Source organism: Hemiscyllium ocellatum, chromosome 42 (assembly GCF_020745735.1).
Source record: "Hemiscyllium ocellatum isolate sHemOce1 chromosome 42, sHemOce1.pat.X.cur, whole genome shotgun sequence".
NCBI lineage: Eukaryota > Metazoa > Chordata > Chondrichthyes > Orectolobiformes > Hemiscylliidae > Hemiscyllium > Hemiscyllium ocellatum.
In genome coordinates, this window is record NC_083442.1 from 19,348,869 (window position 1) to 19,368,825 (window position 19,957).

Sequence of the window (19,957 nt, forward strand, 5' to 3'; positions counted from 1 at the left end):
AGTGACTTTTCAAACAGAACCCACTTAATTCCCTGGAGCATCAGAGGCTGAGGGGTGACTTTATTGAGGTTTGTAAAATCATGACGGGCATGGATAGGGTAAATAGGTAAAGCCTTTTCCTCCAGGGTAGGGGAGTGCAAAGCTCGAGGAAATAGGTTTAAGCTGAGAGGGGAAGGATTTTGAAGGGACCTAAGGGGTAGCGTTTTCATGCAAAGAGTGTTGCGTATATGGAAGGAGCTGCCGGAGGAAGTAGTGGAGGCTGGTATAAATACGGCATTTAAAAGGCATCTAGAATAGGAAGAGTTTGGAGGGATATGGGCCAAATGCTGGCAAATGGGACTAAATTAATTTAAGATATCTGGTCGGCATGGATGACCTGAACCAAAGGTCTGTTTCCGTGCTGAACGTCTCTACGACTAAGACTCTTATTTGCAGTCTCATTAGTGGGGGTGTTTTGATGGTCACACTGCAGTAATAATACAGTGAAGATTCATCTTCTATTTACTAGGATGCAGGTTTATAAATATTGGAACATGTTTAAACTCATGGTGTGGTACTGTCAAAGACATGAATCGGAAAGTGGTAGGCACCAGAAAACCAACTCCTGTTGAAGCTAGATGGGCCGAGTGCATACTCTTGTTTTTTTTCCGTCAGCCTTTATAGATTTCCAGTCTCCTGCGTTCTGAACTTGCATATCAGAAAACTGGAAGTTGAGCTTGCCTGCGTATGGTTTTGTACAGAAATGGTGAAAGCCCTTGTTCAATGGGCTGTTGTGTGTCCTGTTAATGGAGTGCTTCGTAGGTTTGCAGTCGCGGTGAACAAGGGCCAAGAAACGATTAAAACCTGCAAAGTTGCTGATTGTTTAATGGCTTTAATATCCTGATGTGATTCTCCAAGCTGTGATTACAGCGCTTCCCTTATCTCTGCGTCCATCTGCTTGGCTGGGTCCAAATGTGTTCTCAGCACTGATTGAAAGTCATTTGTGCTTCCGGGCCTCAGGCTAATTATGATCTGGCTGTAACTTATTTCACATTGCAGTTGCTTGTAATGAGACAATAAGCAGAGCACGTGGATAGTGGAGTGAGAAGACAGAATCAGGTCTGTTGAGGGGGAGTGGGAGGGTTGACAGCTGGGCAATGGAGGAGTGGGCAGGAAGTGTGGGGTTGGGGTTTCTGGTGGATGGACGTGCCTCATGGGTGTTTGATCCTTATTGTTGCTTTGTTCTTCACAGAGCACAGCTTTATTGCATCATTTATGAGCTTAAACCCCTGTGACTGTTCCTGCTTTCTGTTTGCTAGGGGTGTGCTGTGTATCATTATTTCAGCATTAAGTTTGGGGGGTCCCTTATTGTGGATATTGCAATAAGGACGGGTAATTTACATTAACCACAGTCAGTTATGACCCAGCATCTCATGAGGAGTGTTATAAGTTGATCCTTCCTGTCTTTAATTATGGCCAATTCGACAGTGGATGCACACAAACAGAAAAAGATTAAAACGGTTCATGGTACCAGGGTGCCTGAAGCTCTGTATTTCCTGACTGATACTCAGTGGCCTCTGACAATATGTGCAAGAGGTCAGCAGAAATTTATATGTGATTTTATGTCCAGATGTTGACATGGCCTCCAAACAGGCTTCTGTTATCTTTCAAATTTATTGCAAATGTATTTTCTTCACTTTCAGAAGCAGCTAACATAGTCTGAGCATCTCAATGAACTGCAGGATGTTTTTGCTGTATCTGTGACTGCATTGAAAATTTTGCATTCTTATAGTGCCTTTCAGAACCTGAAATGCTTTAAGGCAGGACTTATGGAGCCAAGGTATTTATCTTAAGTTAAAACGCAGTCAACCTTCCCCCTTGAGCCATGGCACAGGTTCAATGATCTATACTTGTTCCTATTTCCCTGCTGTCACTTCTTTCAGATAAACTTAATTTTCTGATCATGGTTCCAATGGTGACTGTCTGTACCCAGAATGCATAGCATGGCTGATTGTTCCCTATCATTACAAAGAGTGGCTCGATGCACCAGAGATTCAGAGTTGGTGGTGCAAAAAGAGAGTGATCATGAGATAAGTAAGAAAAAAGGAAAGATGTGAATGGCAGAATGAAAAATAAAGATGAAGGTAAGGGATGCTCGAGTGTAAAAAATGCAAAGAGAAAGGAAACAAACAGGCCATAGAGATTGCAGTCTGAAATTGTTAGCCCCTGTATTGAGGGCAGAAAGCTGTAAAGAGCCTGGTGAAAACATGAGTTTCTGTTTCTCAAGGTTACTCAAGGAGGCCAAGGACAGAGAGGTCAGTGTGAGAGTCATATAGGAAATTAAGATGTCAGGCGACCGGAAGCTCGGGATCATGCTTATTGACTGAACAATGGTGTTCCACAAACCGATCATTTCAATCTGTGATTGGACTCTCCAATGGAGAGCAGACTGCATTGTGAGCCATGAATAACTTCAAGCTATATCAGTGTGGAAAGCTACATCCTCTGAACCGATGTGACAGAGACAGAGAAATAACTCCACAGAGACCGGTATCCCGTCACCAAGTCAGTCTTTATTTACACGTGTATAGTATTTGACTCTGACCTGGCTAGCTCAGAGCCAGTTCTTAGAGTAAGCAGAAGCTCTGACACTCCTGTTCATATCTGTCAGCCAGGGCTCCCTGATAGGGGCTGTTAATCTGGTCCATTCAGGCAACTTCTATTCTAGGAGACCCAATTGGCTGACATGTTCCAATCAGTACAGATTGGAATAGAATCCTTTTGGTACTAGGGTGTGAGGAACTGAAGACAAGATCGGCGTGGGAGGCTTGCAGTAAATACTGGTTTGTCCATGGAAGTGAAGACAGAGATGGGGAGACAGTGAAGTGGGCCATATCAATGCAAGACATAGGAGCTGAGGAGACCATTTGGCCCCTCAAGCTCGACCATTCCATAGGATCGTGTCTGATCTTGGGCTTTAAACTCAGTTCCTCACCAGCTCCCCATGTCCTCCGAGAGACTGAGTATCTGCCTGTCCCTGCCTGAATGGATTCAATGATGGTGCATCTAAAACGCTAAGGGGTGGGGAATCGCAATGATTCATAACCCTTTGACAATTCTGTTTGTCTACATCCTAAATGATCAGCCCCTTATCCTAAGACTAGGCTTCTGTGTTTTAGATTCCTTAACCAGCAGAAACGCTTTTGCAGTATGCGTCATGTGAAAACCCCATCAGACCTGGGCCTCTCATTCTCCTACATTGCAGGAATGCAGGCCCAGCTCGCTCGGTCTCTCTCCATTGGACAAACCCCTCAACCCAGGGATTAATTTAGTGAAGCTTTGCTTTGCTGTACTGCTTCTAGTGCAAGTCATCCCTTTCTTTGACGTGGAGACGAAAACCGCACACGGTATTCCAGATGTGGCCTCACCAAAAATGTGCCAAGGCGAGAGCAGAGTGGAGACTGGGAGCAAAGGCGTCAAGATACTCCAGTTCAGGACAAGAGTAGAAAATGGCAACAAAGCGTGAAAAGAGGTGACGAAATGAAGCCGGGTACAGCAGGAACAAAAAGTGTCCCACCAAGAGGAGGCTGAGGGGTAACCTTATAGAGGTTTACAAAATTAGGAGGGGCATAGAACATAGAACATAGAACAATACAGCACAGAACAGGCCCTTCGGCCCACAATGTTGTGCCCAACATCTATCCTAGATTAAGCACCCATCCATGTACCTATCCAATTGCCGCTTAAAGGTCGCCAATGATTCTGACTCTACCACTCCCACGGGCAGCGCATTCCATGCCCCCACCACTCTCTGGGTAAAGAACCCACCCCTAACGACCCCCTTTACCTTCCACCCTTCACCTTAAATTTATGTCCCCTTGTAACACTCTGTTGTACCCGGGGAAAAAGTTTCTGTCTACTCTATCTATTCCTCTGATCATCTTATAAACCTCTATCAAGTCACCCCTCATCCTTCGCCGATCCAACGAGAAAAGGCCGAGAACTCTCAACCTATCCTCGTACGACCTATTCTCCATTCCAGGCAACATCCTGGTAAATCTTCTCTGCACCCTCTCCAAAGCTTCCACATCTTTCCTAAAGTGAGGCGACTAGAACTGCACACAGTACTCCAAATGTGGCCTTACCAAAGTCCTGTACAGCTGCAACATCACTTCACGACTCTTGAATTCAATCCCTCTGCTAATGAACGCTAATACACCATAGGCCTTCTTACAAGCTCTATCCACCTGAGTGGCAACTTTCAAAGATCTATGTACATTGACCCCAAGATCCCTCTGTTCCTCCACCTGACTAAGAACCCTACCGTTAACCCTGTATTCCGCATTCTTATTTGTTCTTCCAAAATGGACAACCTCACACTTGGCAGGGTTGAACTCCATCTGCCACTCCTCAGCCCAGCTCTGCATCATATCTAAGTCCCTTTGCAGCCGACAACAGCCCTCCTCACTGTCCACAACTCCACCAATCTTCGTATCATCTGCAAATTTACTGACCCACCCTTCGACTCCCTCATCCAAGTCATTAATAAAAATTACAAACAGCAGAGGACCCAGAACTGATCCCTGCGCAACTCCACTTGTAACTGGGCTCCAGGCTGAATATTTACCATCTACCACCACTCTCTGACTTCGACCGGTTAGCCAGTTTTCAATCCAATTGGCCAAATTTCCCTCTATCCCATGCCTCCTGACTTTCCGCATAAGCCTACCAGGGGGAACCTTATCAAATGCCTTACTAAAATCCATGTACACTACATCCACTGCTCTACCCTCATCCACATGCTTGGTCACCTCCTCAAAGAATTCAATAAGACAATGGATAGGGTAAAAAGACAAAGTCTTTTCCCTGGCATAGGAGAGCCCAGAACTAGAGGGCTTAGGTTTTGGGTGAGAGGGGAAAGATATAAAAGAGACCTAAGAGACAACTTTTTCACACAGATGGTGGTACGTGTATGGAATGAAACGCCAGAGGAAGTGGTGGAGGCTGGTACAATTGCAAGATTTAAGAGGCTTTTGGATGGTATATGAATTGAAAGGGTTTGGAGGGATATGGGCCAGGTGCTAGCAGGTGGGACTAGATTGGATTGGGATATCTGGTCGGCATAGACGGGTTGGACTGAAGGGTCTGTTTCCATGCTGTACATCTCTATGACTCTAAGAGTCTGGCATAACTTGGACCTGCTCACAATGATGCCACGTCTTTAGAGAAAGTGATGGTGGCGGGGTTCGGGGAGGGGTGGTGTTGGGGAAGCGGGGACTTGAAAAAGTTGCTCAGTGTGAGAAACCTTCAGTTAAGCCAGTTACCATCCCAGCAGCCTTCTCTCGATCATCAGCCAAGTGATGGAAAGGGATCATCAACAGTGCTATGGAGTATAGCAATAAGCTGCTCAGGTTGGGTTCCACTGGTCCCACTCTGCTCCAAACCTCATTGGTGCAAACGTGGACAAAAGGAATTGATTTCTGGGTGAGGTGAGAGTGAATACCCTCAACATCAAAGCAACATTTGACCAACTGTGGTACCAAAGAGCCCAACTTGAGTCAATGGGAATCTCAAGCTCGCCAGTGACCCTGAAGTTAAATTCCTCTCTCTGATGGAGAGCCGCCCACTGGGACTATGGCAACGATGGCTCTTTGTCAGTAAGTTCCACAGTTTGTCCCCAGGGATCTGAATTAGCCCATCTTGTTCAGCGATTGCCCAGTGACAATGTATCAATGTAGTCCTCCGTTCATTGACTGAGATACTGCATCAATCTGCTGAAGTCTCAATGGTCCTAATCTTGCAGGAGAAATAAGATTTAGATGTCATTGTGTTCAACGATTGAACGCCCATCATTGAGGACAAGGGGGTGGGAACCTGCCAGGAAAATAAAGACGAAGAATTAAATGAATCCAACAGGTGACTAAAACTGTGGACAGGATTATGTTCGTGGTTTGCCTGGTTGTGAATTTACTTGCTCCAATCCCCACCTTGTGACCTTCTTCATTGCTATTCACGATGTTGAGTGTGGTCATGTGAAAGCGGAGGGAGAGAGAAGGACTGAGCGAAAGCCACACAGCCTGTGACGGTCATCGCTCGATTGTGGTCCCAGTGGTTGCATTTCCAACCAGGATGGTGCCTGGCCTGCAGGGCATGAACTATGAGGAAAAATTGGACAGATTGAAGCTGTTTTCCTTTTCTTTTTGTTCATTTGGGCAAGGCCAGCATGTATTGGCTGTTCCTAATTGCCCAGAGTAGACAGGCAGGAGGCTGGAAGAACACAGCAAGCCAGGCAGCATCAAGAGGTGGAGAATTCAACGTTTCTTCCGGACTGGGGGTGGGTATGGGAGGAGCTGTAGATAAAGGGGGAGGCAGGGACAGGGTGGTGAAGTGGGGATGGGTGAAGACAGGCAGACGATACAACCTGGTTGGTCAATAGGAGGAGTAAATCCGGCTGGTGGCTGAGAGGGGTGGAATGGAGGGGAAGGGGCTCCGAAGGAAGTTGGGGAATGGGGAGGGTGGTTATTTGAAACTGGAGAACTCAATGTTGAATCGTCCAGGCTGTAGGGTGCCCAGGTGGAAGATTGGGTGTTGTTCCTCCACTTGGAGCTGTGGTTTGTTTTGGCAATGGAGGAGGCCAAGGAAAGTCATGTCGGAAAGGGAGTGGGAAGGGGAATTAAAATGGACGGTGACTGAGAGTTCCTATTGGCCACTGCAGGCCTGGCTCAGTGAACTGTTCCCTAAGTTTATGTTTGGTCTCCCTGATGTAGAGAAGACCATATCAGGAGAACAGAGCGAGGAATACAATGTTAGGGCTGCAGAGAAGATGCAGAGAGAGCGAGGTCAACATTAAGTTGAAAAATTCAGAAGTCCATTCAGATAACAGCGGGGAAGAAGCTGTTCTTGAACCTATTTGAATGTGTGTTTGAGCTTTTCTATATCCTGCCTGATGGAAGAGGGTGGAAGGGATTATAACCGGGATGGAAGGGGTCTTTGATGATGTTGGCTGCCTTCCTGAAGCAACAGGAAGTGTAGATGGAGTCAATGGATGGAAGGTTGGCTTCCATGATGGAGTAAACTAGGTTGTAAGAGAGGCAGGTGAACCACTGACTTACCTGGAAGGACTGTTTGGGGCCCCAGACAGAGGTGAGGGGAGTGGTTAGGGCAGTTTAGAGTCAATCACATGACTGTGGGTTTGGAGTCACAGATGTGAAGGTTGAAGAGGGGCTTGCTAATATACGATAATGAGGGCATAGATTGGGTGGATGGGAAGGCGTTTAATTAATTAGTATGGAGGGATCAATAATCATGGGGGGATAAATTTAAGGTCAGAGGCTAAGAGGAGAGTTGACGAGAATGTTTTTCACTGAGGGTGATGGGACTGCTGAACTCACTACCTGAAAAAGTGGTTGAGTCAGAAATTTTTATAACGTTTAAGCAGTAGTTGGATGTGGATTTGCATTGCTGTAGCCTGTAGGATTATGGGCGAAGAGTCTAAAATGTGTTTAGTGTAATCAGATCTTTGTTGACCGGCACTGACGTGATGGATCGAATGGCCTCACTCTGGTCTGTAAATACCCAATGAGTCTATGATCAAGTGGTAGCCATTCCCTCTTTTCCGGCAGTCTGCCTCGACCTTGATCAGACCCTTTGCCTCTTCCCAGTTGATGAGGGTGGGCCACTCTGTTGGGAGTGAACCCAGCCCCTGGCCTGGCTTGTGCTAAAGACATCAGAAACCTCTCCTGTCCCGCCTTTCCAATCGTTTGATAACCCTGCTCTCCGATGCGTTACGCTGCCCATTGTGTTGATGAATCCAGAATGTTTTGATCAAGTCAGTGGGATAATCCTGAATCTCTCTGACCTGCTGGAATGGATCCAGTCTGTGATTTGTGATCTGGATTGTGTTTGTTGGGATCAGTGTAGGAAGCTGATTTGCTCTTGCATTCACGTGACATGACTTTGTGTGAGACCAGTTCACACTGAGTTCTGATTGTACCAGTCTAACTCCAGCTTCACTGATAATTGAAATTCTACCAGGGCAAAACCACCTTGGAATTTTCATTATGCTTCACATTCCAGCGATGATCAAGTCATGAATTTCACAGGGCATCAAGATGTCAGAGCTAACCTTCAGCTTGTGCTGGAGTTTGAACTGAGCTGTCCAATTCCAGTCACCCCACTTTGATTTGATTTGTTATGTCACATGTACCTCCATACAGTGAAAAGTGTTGTTTTGCGTGCAGTACATGCTGATCATACCATACAAAGTGCATCAGGGTAATAGAACAGATAATGTTAGGGCTGCAGAGAAGACGCACAGAGAGCGCGATCACATTAAGTTGAAAATTTCAGAAGTCCATTCAGATAACACCGGGGAGGAAGCTCTTCTTGAACCTATTTGAATGTGTGTTTGAACTTTTCTATATCCTGCCTGATGGAAGAGGGTGGAAGGGATTATAACCGGGATGGAAGGGGTCTTTGATGATGTTGACTGCCTTCCTGAAGCAACAGGAAGTGTAGATGGAGTCAATGGATGGAAGGTTGGCTTCCATGATGGACTGGGATGTGTTCACAACATGGACCTTGGCAATGACAAGAGGCTCTTTGAGAGTGTGATGACGAGATCTGTCAGAATGGACAGAAGTGTTGAAGGTGTAGGTGTTGCATCTTCTGCGGTTACATGGGAAGGTGCCGTGGAGAGGCTTTGGTGGTTGTGAAATGGACTAGGGTTTCCTGGGGGGAATGATCCCTCTGAAATGCACATGGGGGGAATGAGAGGAGGATGTGTTTGGTGAGGCAGGATTTCCCCTGTATCTCCTCCAATCTTGTGTATTGTATTCACTACACCCAATGTGGTCTGCATTGGAGAAACCAAATGCAGACTGGGTGACCGCTACGCAGACTACTTCCAGTCCACGTGCAACCATGAGCCTGATCTTCCGCAGCCGGTCACTTTAACACAACGTCCTGCTCACATGCTTTGTCCTCAGCATACTGCAGGGCTTCTGTGAATCCCAGCACAAACTGGAGGAAAGGCATCTCATCTTCAGACTGGGCACTTTACGGCCTTCTGGACATAACATTGAGTTCCACACCTTCAAATTGTGAACCATTTCTTTCCTTGCTTTGAGCTTGTTATCATGTCCTCCTCTCCCCCATCCCATTTCCTGTCCTTTCAAGTCTGGCAGGAGGCATACCATTCTCACGTTCCAATCACTCATTGACAACTTCCAGTTAAGTATGCAATGTGTTACATTTCGTGTTGTAGCCAGAAAGTAACGCTATTGTGTATCTTTTCTCCACCAGCACTCTACATCCACTACCCCCAGCAACCCCCAACACGCTTCACATCAGCTCTGATGAAGAGTCATCTAGACTGGAAACGTTAGCTTGCTCTCTCTCCACAGATGCTGCTGACCCATCTTGATCTCCAGCATTGGTTGTTTTCTGTGCAGATTCCAGCATCTGTTTCTACATAATTGCTGCAATATTAAACTTTTAACTTGCTTCTTTGCTTCTACCTTGTTCATAAGATTCTGTACCTAGGTGCTTGTACCTGAATTGGCATTTTGCACTGTACTCCAAACTGATCATTGTCTTGCTGGCAGAGAGGCATGCCTTACGATAGTTCAAACAGAAACACCAACAAAGAACATTATCTTCAACACAACCTTTTGACCCTGTAATGGATGTAAATAATACTTTTATTGCTAATGGGGTTTCAAGACAATTCCTGCAGACTGCTTGTCTGTATTTCAAACTGAGAGATAGCTCATGGTTTTCACTATCAACACTAGACTCGGAAGATAAGTCACATTTAACTGTAATTAACTCCACATTTGTTTGAATTACATTTACTTCAGAGCTGCTTAGCAGCTTCTCAGTTATCTATTTGACACTTAAATTTGAATACTGAAAGTTTTATCTGAAACGTATGAATGACTGACTAGACATTTTCAACACTGGGGAGATGTGCCTGCATTAAATGCAAACGTATATTGCTAATTCTTTAAGCATTGCTCAGAGATTGAGTCTGGATGATAATGAACCAGGCTACTTGGACAAACTAGGGATCACTGGTTGTCCTTCCCCTATCACATCACAAGACCTCAAGTGAGTCTTATCCTCGTGCAGTAGGTTTTTCCAAGTTGGAGTTAAGTATGCAATGTGTTACATTTCATTTCATGTTGTAGCCAGGAAGTAACGCTATTGTGTATCATTGACTTGCCAGGCTGTGCACACACACGATGCGATTACAGAGGCAGCTCAGCTCATGAAAGAAGCAGTGGACGATATCATGGTGACTCTGAACGAAGCCGCCAGCGATATCGGAATGGTGGGAGGTATGGTCGATGCCATCGCTGATGCGATGAACAGAGTAAGTTGTGAATTTCAGCTCAAATTGTTCCTCTTATTGACAACTTCCAGTTACCAACCGTTAACAACAAGTTGTGTTTATGTAGCATCTTTGGTGTCATAAATTGTCTCACGGTGCTTCTCACCAACTTTATTTTACTGGAGAGTGTGCAGACAAGAATATCCTGGGCTGGAGAGTATCGTTTACGAAGAGAGATTGGATAGACTGGCCTTGTTTTCTTTAGAGGAGACAGAGAGAGGAAATGATTGAGATGTATAAATTGAGGGTCGTGGATAAGATAGACAGGAGGAACCCTTTCCCTTTAGTGTAGGGATCAATGATCAGGGGCTTATATTCTGAGGCACGATGGCTCAGTGGTTAGCACTGCTGCCTCACAGCGCCAGGGACCTGGGTTTGATTCCAACCTCGAGCGACTGTCTGTGTGGAGTTTGCACATTCTCCCTGTGTCTGCATGGGAGCGTTCTGATTTCCACCCACATTGTTAAAGATGTGCAGGTTGAGTGGGTTAGCCATGGGAGATGCAGGGTTACAGGAAGGGGGTGGGATGGGAGTTGATGTGGACTCAATAGGCCTGCTTCCGCCTCTGTTGGGATTCTATGATTTAAGGTACGGAGCATGAAGTGTATCGGAGATGTAAGGAAACAGTTTTCACCCAGGGGCTAGCGGGAATCTGGAACTCACTGCCTTTGGCTGGAGCGGGGATTGGGGGGTGGGTGGTGCGCAGTGCAGAGGCAGAAACGTTCAGAACATTTGTTCAATATTTCGATGTACGTCTGCACTGCCAAGGGATTAGAAAAGGTGGGTGCTTGTTTTTGGCCAGCACGGATTTGATGGGCCAAAGAGCCTTTTTTCTGCACTGCAGACTTCCATGACTATTATCGGGCAGAATATGACCCCAAACCATACTCGTAGATGTTTTGACTGGTGATCAAAAAGATAAAGCTGGAGAGTGTGTACTAAAGTAAAAACTGTTTAGGGAGGAGATTCCAGAGCTGACACCTGGACAGCTGAAGACCAGGTTGCCATGAGTGATGTACATCTTTGAATTTATCAAGTGGTTGGTGAAGTGCTGAGAGTTGTATTGACCGCAGGATGATTACACAGAGGGGTGAGGTGGTGGAGAGGTTTGAAAATAGGGATGAGAATCTTAAACTTGAGGTGTGGCTTGTCTGGGAACCACTCAGTGACATGAGCACAGGTGTGACAGAGGAATGGGACGTAGCATTAGTTAGGGCCTTGCAATGTGGTTCCGAGAGAGTGGAGAACAGAGCGGCAGGGTGAAGTCTTATGAATCACACCCCAGATTAGGTGGGGGGGGGGATGTCAGGGACACAGGGAGGGGGCAGAGGCAGTTTGGAGTCAGTGGTATGTGGCCTTTGTGATATCAGGGCAAGTGAGATGCGTCAGGAAATACAGAAGATAGGAGCAGAAAACTGCAAAGAGAGATTGGTGCTGTCAATTCACTGAAGGGGTGAACCTGTGACGCTTGGGGTCACTCCCACTGAACCTGAGAGAGATCGAGCAGTGTTTGATCAATAATGAGGAGCTAGAGACTGTGGAGAGGCAGAGACATTAAAATATTCAAATGCCTAACACCACTTTAAACTGTTTAGGCGCTACACTCCCCGTGGGCCGATGGAATCTTCTGTACTGTACAGTCGGTTCTGCTATAACGCGCGTTTCTTCAATGTGAATTGGCTATAACGCAATTGAAGAATTTAGACCATTATTTGAAGAACGGGAACTTGCCTTACCTGTATGGCTATAACGTGATTCCAGTCCCATTAATGTAAATAGTGCTGCTGTAACACGATTTCCTTATAATGCAGGATCAGAGGGGAATGGAGCTATTGCGTTGTATCAGAACAGACTATTATTCTGTCATCTCTTCTGTACTGATTCTCATATACTGATACCCGTTGGTGCAAGGAAAGGTTTAAAACTCAGCTCAGGGTTGAAGGTAACTGACCGGTCCTTCAATGAAATGATTCATTGTAACTCGAAATGATCCAGGTTGTGATTAGAGTTTTATTGTTAGCGGAGTGTGTTGGTATGCACTCCCATCCTGCCAGCCAGTAATGGTCCTGTCATTGTTCAGAGCTCTGATGAGCTGCCAAGTCAGCACACTGTCATATTGCTGCATTGACTTCTCCAAAGCCTGTCCATCTTCTGCAAGGCTGAAAATGTGTTGCTGGAAAAGTGCAGAAGGTCAGGCAGCATCCAAGGAACAGGAGATTCGACGTTTCGGTCACAAGCCCTTCTTCAGGAAGGCTTGTGCCCGAAACGTCGAATCTCCTGTTCCTTGGATGCTGCCTGACCTGCTGCGCTTTTCCAGCAACACATTTTCAGCTCTCATCTCCAGCATCTGCAGACTTCACTTTCTCCATCTTCTACAAGGCACAAGTCAGGAGTGTGATGGAATACTCCCCACTTGACAGCATCTGGGTCAAAGCAGTCCACTTGATTGGCACCTCCCTCCCTCCACCACCAATGTTCAGTAGCAGCAGTGTGTACTATCTATAAGATGCACTGCAGTAATTCACCAAAGATCCTCAGGTAGCACCTTTCAAACCCATGACCACTTCCATCTAGTAGAACAAGAACAACAGATAGATGGGAACCCCACCCCCTGCAAGCCCCGTACCCTCCCCACGTGGAAATACATCACTGTTCCTTCAGTGTCACTGGGTCAGAATCCTGGAATTCCTTACCTAATGGCATTGTGGGTTAACCCACAGCAGGAGGACTGCAGCGGTTCAAGAAAGCAGCTCACCCCTGCCACCTCAGGGGCAACTAGGGATGGGCAATAAATGCAGGACCCAGCCAGCGATGTCCACCTCCTACAAGGAAATGAAAACAACATTCCCAACCAGTGGGCCGAGTCGATCTGGTTATGTTGGTCACTGTGTCCCTTGATGTTGGTGACCTTGGGTATACGTGTTGCACAGTTCCCATCCTCCTATCCAGTGTGTTTACAATGTCGTAATGCCGGTGGGAGATAGCGTGTGTACCCATCACATTCTTAATGTAACTCTCCACCTTTGAGTGAGTTGTGTAGCACCAGTTAAGACCCAAATAATTTCCCTTTGTCTCACTAATGAGTCTTGACAATTGGATTCAGACAGGAGCCCAATAAACCATTTGTCATGTTCAATTCTAGTTCCTGTTGCCTTCAGTCCCAATGACTGCATCAAACATGGTGCCCAGTAAATGAGGAAGTCTGGCCTGAGCTTCTCTTAACACCTGAAGGACCACAATCAAAGATTCCTTGCTGACCATATCCTATCTTCACTACTCTTGGTCTCCTCTCTTCCAGCTGGATGAAGGCACACCTCCGGAGCCTGAGGGAAACTTTGTGGACTACCAAACCACGATGGTGAAATATTCCAAGGCGATCGCAGTCACCGCTCAGGAGATGGTGAGTGAGGATCGGCTCTGAGTGCTGAGGTCAGTTAACTTGAATGCTCTTGCCACAAAAATACCAGCTGACACCAAGCCTCACGCAAGGATGTGAAACGTAAAGGGGTACACCGCAGCTTCTACACCAGTGTGCACAGGCACAGTAAACCCGCCAAGCTCACGTGTATAAGCACACAGCTACGCTGTGTGCACCGATGTTCACAGGTGCACCCCAACACGTGCACACAGGCACCCACACATACATCCACATAGGTAAACACACATGCACATACATGTGCAAACACATATGCATAATTAAGCACACATGCCCAGGTGCACACTCCATCTTATATGCTCATGTACACATGCCCAGGTGCATACTACACCTTGTACACTCCCGTGTACACTCACATACCATGCTACATTCACACTTACACAGGTATAGACCCCATCTCATGCACGCACAGTCTAACCTGCACTTCCTTTAACTGGTCCTATTGGCAATATGAACCTGAGTTAAAAATCAAATTCCTCAACTAGGAGCTAATCGAAATCTAATCCGTTACCACCTGTGTTTTTATTTTAATTCATTCACATTGCTGACTAAGCCAGCATTTATTACCCATCCCCAATTGCCCAGCAGTCAGTTAAGAGTCAATCACATTGCTGTGGGTTAAATGTTTCTCAGTAATGTCACTCCTTCAAAATCCCAACACCTCTGTGATGTGGGGAAAACTGACCCAAAATACATCTAGTTTTCAGGCCCTTGCTTTGGATCCCTTTGCTTCCTGAGTGAGCTGCTTTTTTTCCTAAACATTCCGGTGCCTCTCAGTTTGCTGATTAACCACGCCCATTCTGCTATCTCCACAGATGTCCAAATCCGTCACCAGCCCTGAGGAGTTGGGTGGCCTGGCCTCCCAGGTGACTACTGACTATGGCCACCTGGCCCATCAAGGACGCCTTGCCACGGCTACTGCTGACAGCGAGGAGGTAGGACATTCTGTTACCAGTGGAATTAACTTGCCCTGTGGGCATTGTTGGCAAGGCGAAGGTGTGCTGCCCATCTCTAATTGCCCCTGAGAGGCTGGTATTCCCACTGCTTTGACCCAGTACTGTCTTTGGAGGGAGACGAAGTTTAAAAGCTCTGCATGTGTGGTTTGTGTTTCTTTGATCAGGCATTTGTTACTTATCCCTTGAGAGAGATGTCAGTGAGCGGCCATCTTGAATTATAGTTGGGCGAGTTGTGAGGCCATTTCAGGGTCAGTTTCGAGATAACTTTGAACCAGATGGACCTTATGACAATTGTGATTTTGTGATCACAAAATTATTGAGACAAACTTTCCATTCCAGATTTATGTAATTAATTCTCCCAGCTGCAGTTAGTGGTGGGGGGGGGGATTGAACCCTACAATTTCAGATCTTTAGTCCAGGCCTCTGGATTACGAGTTGAGTCCAGTGATTAATATGCTGCCACATCCCTCTGTGTTTCAGCTCACCCTCCCCTGATAGTCAGAATGGAGGTATACATTGCTCAAGGTGTCTGGATTCGATATCTCCTCTCAAAAATGTGGAGCACCCTCCCATTTTTAAAACACTCGAAAGATCAGAAGGGACAGTCTGTGTGAGGTTGCCATCCCTTTGGAAAACCTGGCCCATAGAAAATTTTAAGATATGAATGTTTCATTTGTATTCTTTGAAGGCTTGCTTTCCATTATCAATCTACTGGAAAATTTCTGGAGTGCAGTGTAAGCCAAAAATGGTCAGATTTACTCTCTCTCCAAGGCATTGTCAGGTTTGTAATAATGATCCGACAGTCACTGTCACTGACACTGGGCCGATTGCTCATTGCTGGATTACCAGTACATTAGCCTGGCACCAGTACACCCAGCTTTTGCAGCTTATCACTTGTATCAAATGTCGCCAGCCAAGTTGACATGTAACTCTGCACTTGTCAGATTTCATGTATTTAATTCAAACACCTTTGTGGCCACATTGTGTTGTTTCTAAATCCAATCACAGAATTGTTACAGGGCCAAAGGAGACCCTTCAGCCCGTCATGTCTGCACTGTCTCCCTGAGCCTTTCTGTGTCCGTAACCCTCTGGAATGCCTGAATCAAACTTGCCTTCACCACATTTCCAGACAGTGCCTTCCAGACCCTAACTCCTCACTGAATGAAAATGTTTTTGTTTTCTCATGTCACATTTTCTTGTTTTGCAAAACACTGTGTGCTCTGGTTCTCAATTCTCTTGTGAGTGAGAACAGTTCCTCCCTAACCACTCCATCCAGACCTGCAATTATTTTGTAAGGTTCTATCAACTCTCCCCTTAGCCTTGTTTTCTCCTTGGTCTCAATTTCTCTTCTTGAAGAACTGGTGGAGAGCTGAGCTGGGTCAGGAAGACTGTCATAAATCAGAAAGCAATAGTTGAGCAGAATCCTTCAAAGAAGAGGTGATTCAGGTACAGCCCAAGGTACATTCCTTCAGTAGAGAAAGGTAGGGCGAACATATCCACAGCTTGCTTGTGACAAATGAGGTAGAAATTAACTTGAAGAACAAGTATATGTATGACAGGTGTGAGGTGGTGAGTACGCATGAGATACAGGAGAATCAGAAAAGTAAAGAAATAAAAGAAGCCAATGGGGAATAAGTGAAAAAAGTGGCAGCTGACATAAGGGAGAATTGAGATGTTCTATTCTGGATTCCCAATGTGACGATGCTATGAATTTAAAAGGTTATATTGTCCTTTTTCTTGGAAAAGAGGTTTAAGTTGCACAAGTGCGGAGCAGTCTACCAAAACCACTAGAGTAAACAGGGCCTTGGGGTGATTTTTTTTTAAAAAGTTGGAACAATAGAAGCAGCCTGGCTGGGTGTGGCCAGCTCTCACAGATCAGGATTTCTACTATTTTCTTTTAGCAGTTGCTGTTGTGGGCTTGAAAGAAGTTGAAGCTATCTTTTCCCTCTCTCAGTTGCAACCAGAAGCTTGGGAGGGTTCTCTCTGCTGCTGGGTCACCCATGAGCAAATCTATTTTTCTGAATTTGCCTTTTTGCCTGAAGGGTGTGTTTGTGGGATGTTACTATATTGGAACAGTTAATTAGTAACAGTAACTGTATTTGTTATTCAGTTAAGTTTTCCAGTAGAGTTAAGCTAATCTAAATTCCTCTTTCTTTGGCTGTACTTTTTGTAGTGTTTAAATAAATTGTGTTTTGCTTAATGTCAAGTAGTTTGACCAATCGAATTGTATCGGGAACACTGGACATTACATTTGCCTTATAAACAAGAAAACGTTGGGGTCTAGGCTACCTTCTTCAAATATTTTGAGGGGGGGCGAGGTTTTGGTCAAGTCCAATAGACCAGTTATTGAAGAATGAGAAGCCAAACTCAGTCATATATTTATTTACAGAATAAAGCACTACTAGCAATACACCTCCTAACTCAACTTACAGCCTGTTTCATTCAGTGTCTTTTTTAAAAGAGAAATCAACCTGTTTGGACATTTTCATGCCAGGTGGGACTTGAAACTGGACATTGTGGCTCAGATGTATGAACACTACCACTGTATCACAGAGCTCCTCTGTGTGCTTAAAGTTATTTTGATAATCTGTTCTCACATGCTATGTCACAGCCTCTGGGATAGGTGGGGCATGAACCTGGCTCCTCTGATTCAGCCTGTGAACTTAATATTTTAGTCAACCTGTTTAGATATGCCATGATACACTTCTGAGCACAGAAACATAGAAAATAGGTTCAGCAGTAGGCCATTCGGCCCCTCGGGTCTACACCACCGTTCAATATGGTGTTGGCTGATCATTCAATCTCAGTGTCCCACTCCCACACTCTCTCCATATCCCTTCGTCCCTTTAGCCACAAGAGCCACATCCAGCCCCCTCTTGAACATATCGAACGAACTGGTCCTAACAGCTTCCCGTGGGAGAGAATTCCACAGGTTCACAACTCCCTGATTGAAGACATTCTTCTTCATCTCAGTCCTGAATGGCCCACCCCTGATTCTTAGACTGTGACCCCTCTTTCTGGATTTCCCCAACTTCGGGGGCGTTCTTCCTGCATCTAGTCTGTCCAGTCCCGTCAGGATTTTATACGTTTCTCTGAGATCCCCTTCAACTCGATTTTCTAAATTCCAGTGAGTACAAGCCCAGTCGATCCAGTCTTTCCTCATCTGTCAGCCCTGCCATCCCAGGAATCAGTCTGGTGAATTTTCACTGGACTCCCTCAATTATCAGAATGTCCTTCCTCAGACTAGGAGACCAACACTGCACACAGTGACCACAACTGCACACCTGCAAACAGGGATATGAACCCTGGTCTCCTGGCTCAGATGAAGGGACAATATCACCCTGCCGCTGGATATTTTCTAATCCAACCTATTCAGAGACATTGCCACACACCTCTAGAGCAGATGGGACTTGAACTCAAGTCTGCTGGCTCAGAGGTAGGGATACCACCACTACACACTAGATCACTCCTTGTGTACTTAAAGTGAAACGTCAATTAATGCCCTCTACTAACAAATATTGAAACACTGTTTGCAAAGTGTCAGGTGCAAGGAGCCTCTTGTTGGACAGTGGTAGTGTCCCCACCCCTGGAGCAGGAGGCCTGGGTTCAAGTCCTACCCGCTCCAGATGTGTGTACTAACATCTCTGAACAGGCTTGTTAGAAAAATAAATCAATAAAGACAAAAGAGTCAGATGCACTGACCTTGAAGGCACTTGGATAATTATAGGAGTAGGAAACATTTTAGGCAGATACAGGCTGGGAGCAGGCAGGTGGGACCAGTTTAGTTTGGGATAATGTTTGGCATGGACCGAAGGGTCTGTTTCTGTGCAGTACTCAAGTCTCTGGCCTCATTCCTTCAGTTCCCAGGTTAACAGTTGCTGTCCTCCCCTTTCTCTCCCTGGAGTGAGAATGTTTGGGGTTCAGTCACGATCTGCTCTGTTTGCTCTGCAGATTGGATTCCAGATTAAGACCCGAGTCCAGGATCTTGGTCACGGCTGTATATTCCTGGTGCAGAAAGCTGGTGCTGTGCAGATCAGTCCCACCGACAGCTTCACCAAGAGAGAGCTCATCGAGTGTGCCCGTGCTGTGACTGAGAAGGTGAGGGAGCGGCAGTCTCCTGTTTCCCATTTTGCCCTCGTGTGACAGTGCTCACCCCCTGCATTTTTAAAAACAAAAGCTGCCCAATATAAAGTGTTCAACCCAAGAAACCCCTGACAAAATCTTCTTCCAAGCTGACAGGAAAGAAGACTATTTCTCCAACAAACCGAGAAAGAGCACTGAACGTTTTGAACATGTGGGCTGCCAGGCCTCATTTTCCCCAGTTTTATGCAAATTGCGAAGACATTTTTGTCAGAGACATTGACCCTTTCAAGAGAGAGACCTTGTCCCATCCTGTAGGAGGCTTGCTGCTCTTATTGCAGTTAGCTACCGATGCCAGATAACCCTGAGCCCATTGGAACTGCAGACTAACCAGTGATGGCCACCAACATTGGTATTGGAGGAGATGATTTAAGCCCACAATCCTGTTCCACCATTCATTGAGATCACCCCTTAGTCTCTGACCTTACATAATGGACCTGGGGTCTTTACCCCATACCTTTGGTTCACCAAGTCTGCAATTCTAAACTGAATAATGGATCTTCCGAACTATGGTATCTGCAGAAGAGAGTTCCAAACATCTGCCCTTCATGTGAAGATGTGTTGTATTGTTAAATTGCAGAAAAGTCCATCTCTAATTGTTAAACTGTCTCTCCCCCTCCTCCTCTCCTTCCCCCACTATTTGGACTCCACAGCCCCCAGAGATAGTTCCTCTTCATTCACCCTACCTGTTAAGTTATGAGCCAAAGTAGGCCATTCAGCCCATCAAGTTTGCTCCAGCATTCAATGAGATCATGGCTGGTCTGATAATCCTCAACTCCACTTTTCTGCTTTTCCCCCAAACCCTTGATTCCCTTCCTGATTAAACATCCATCACCCTCAGCCTTGGATACGACCCTGTCTCCAGAGCCCTCTGTGGTAAAGAATTCCACAGATACAATATGTCACATCCCCAGGACAACTTAGAGACGTGCTGTTTCTGTTTCCATGTTGCTAGCCCATGTACCTTGTGGGACCAACTCCACACCAAGTCCACCTGATGAGGAATCTCTCCTGAACAAACTCTGTGCCAGTGCTATGTTAGAAGTATTTCCG

At 45.8% G+C, this 19,957-nt stretch overlaps 1 protein-coding gene and 1 long non-coding RNA gene across 6 annotated transcripts in view; one reads left to right on the forward strand and one right to left on the reverse strand.

Annotated features, from left to right (window-relative positions):
* The window catches only part of LOC132834837 (talin-2), a 352,031-nt gene that overhangs the window by 242,463 nt on the left and 89,611 nt on the right, over positions 1 to 19,957 (forward strand). For all 5 annotated transcript variants that reach the window (XM_060853908.1, XM_060853912.1, XM_060853909.1 and 2 more), the window contains 4 exons: positions 10,208 to 10,354; positions 13,671 to 13,772; positions 14,624 to 14,743; positions 18,716 to 18,862. In XM_060853908.1, the coding sequence (XP_060709891.1) occupies positions 10,208 to 10,354; positions 13,671 to 13,772; positions 14,624 to 14,743; positions 18,716 to 18,862 (516 nt within the window). The remainder of the gene's footprint in view (positions 1 to 10,207; positions 10,355 to 13,670; positions 13,773 to 14,623; positions 14,744 to 18,715; positions 18,863 to 19,957) is intronic.
* LOC132834838 (uncharacterized) overlaps positions 1 to 19,957 on the reverse strand; it is a 174,200-nt gene that overhangs the window by 14,399 nt on the left and 139,844 nt on the right. The window lies entirely within an intron of this gene.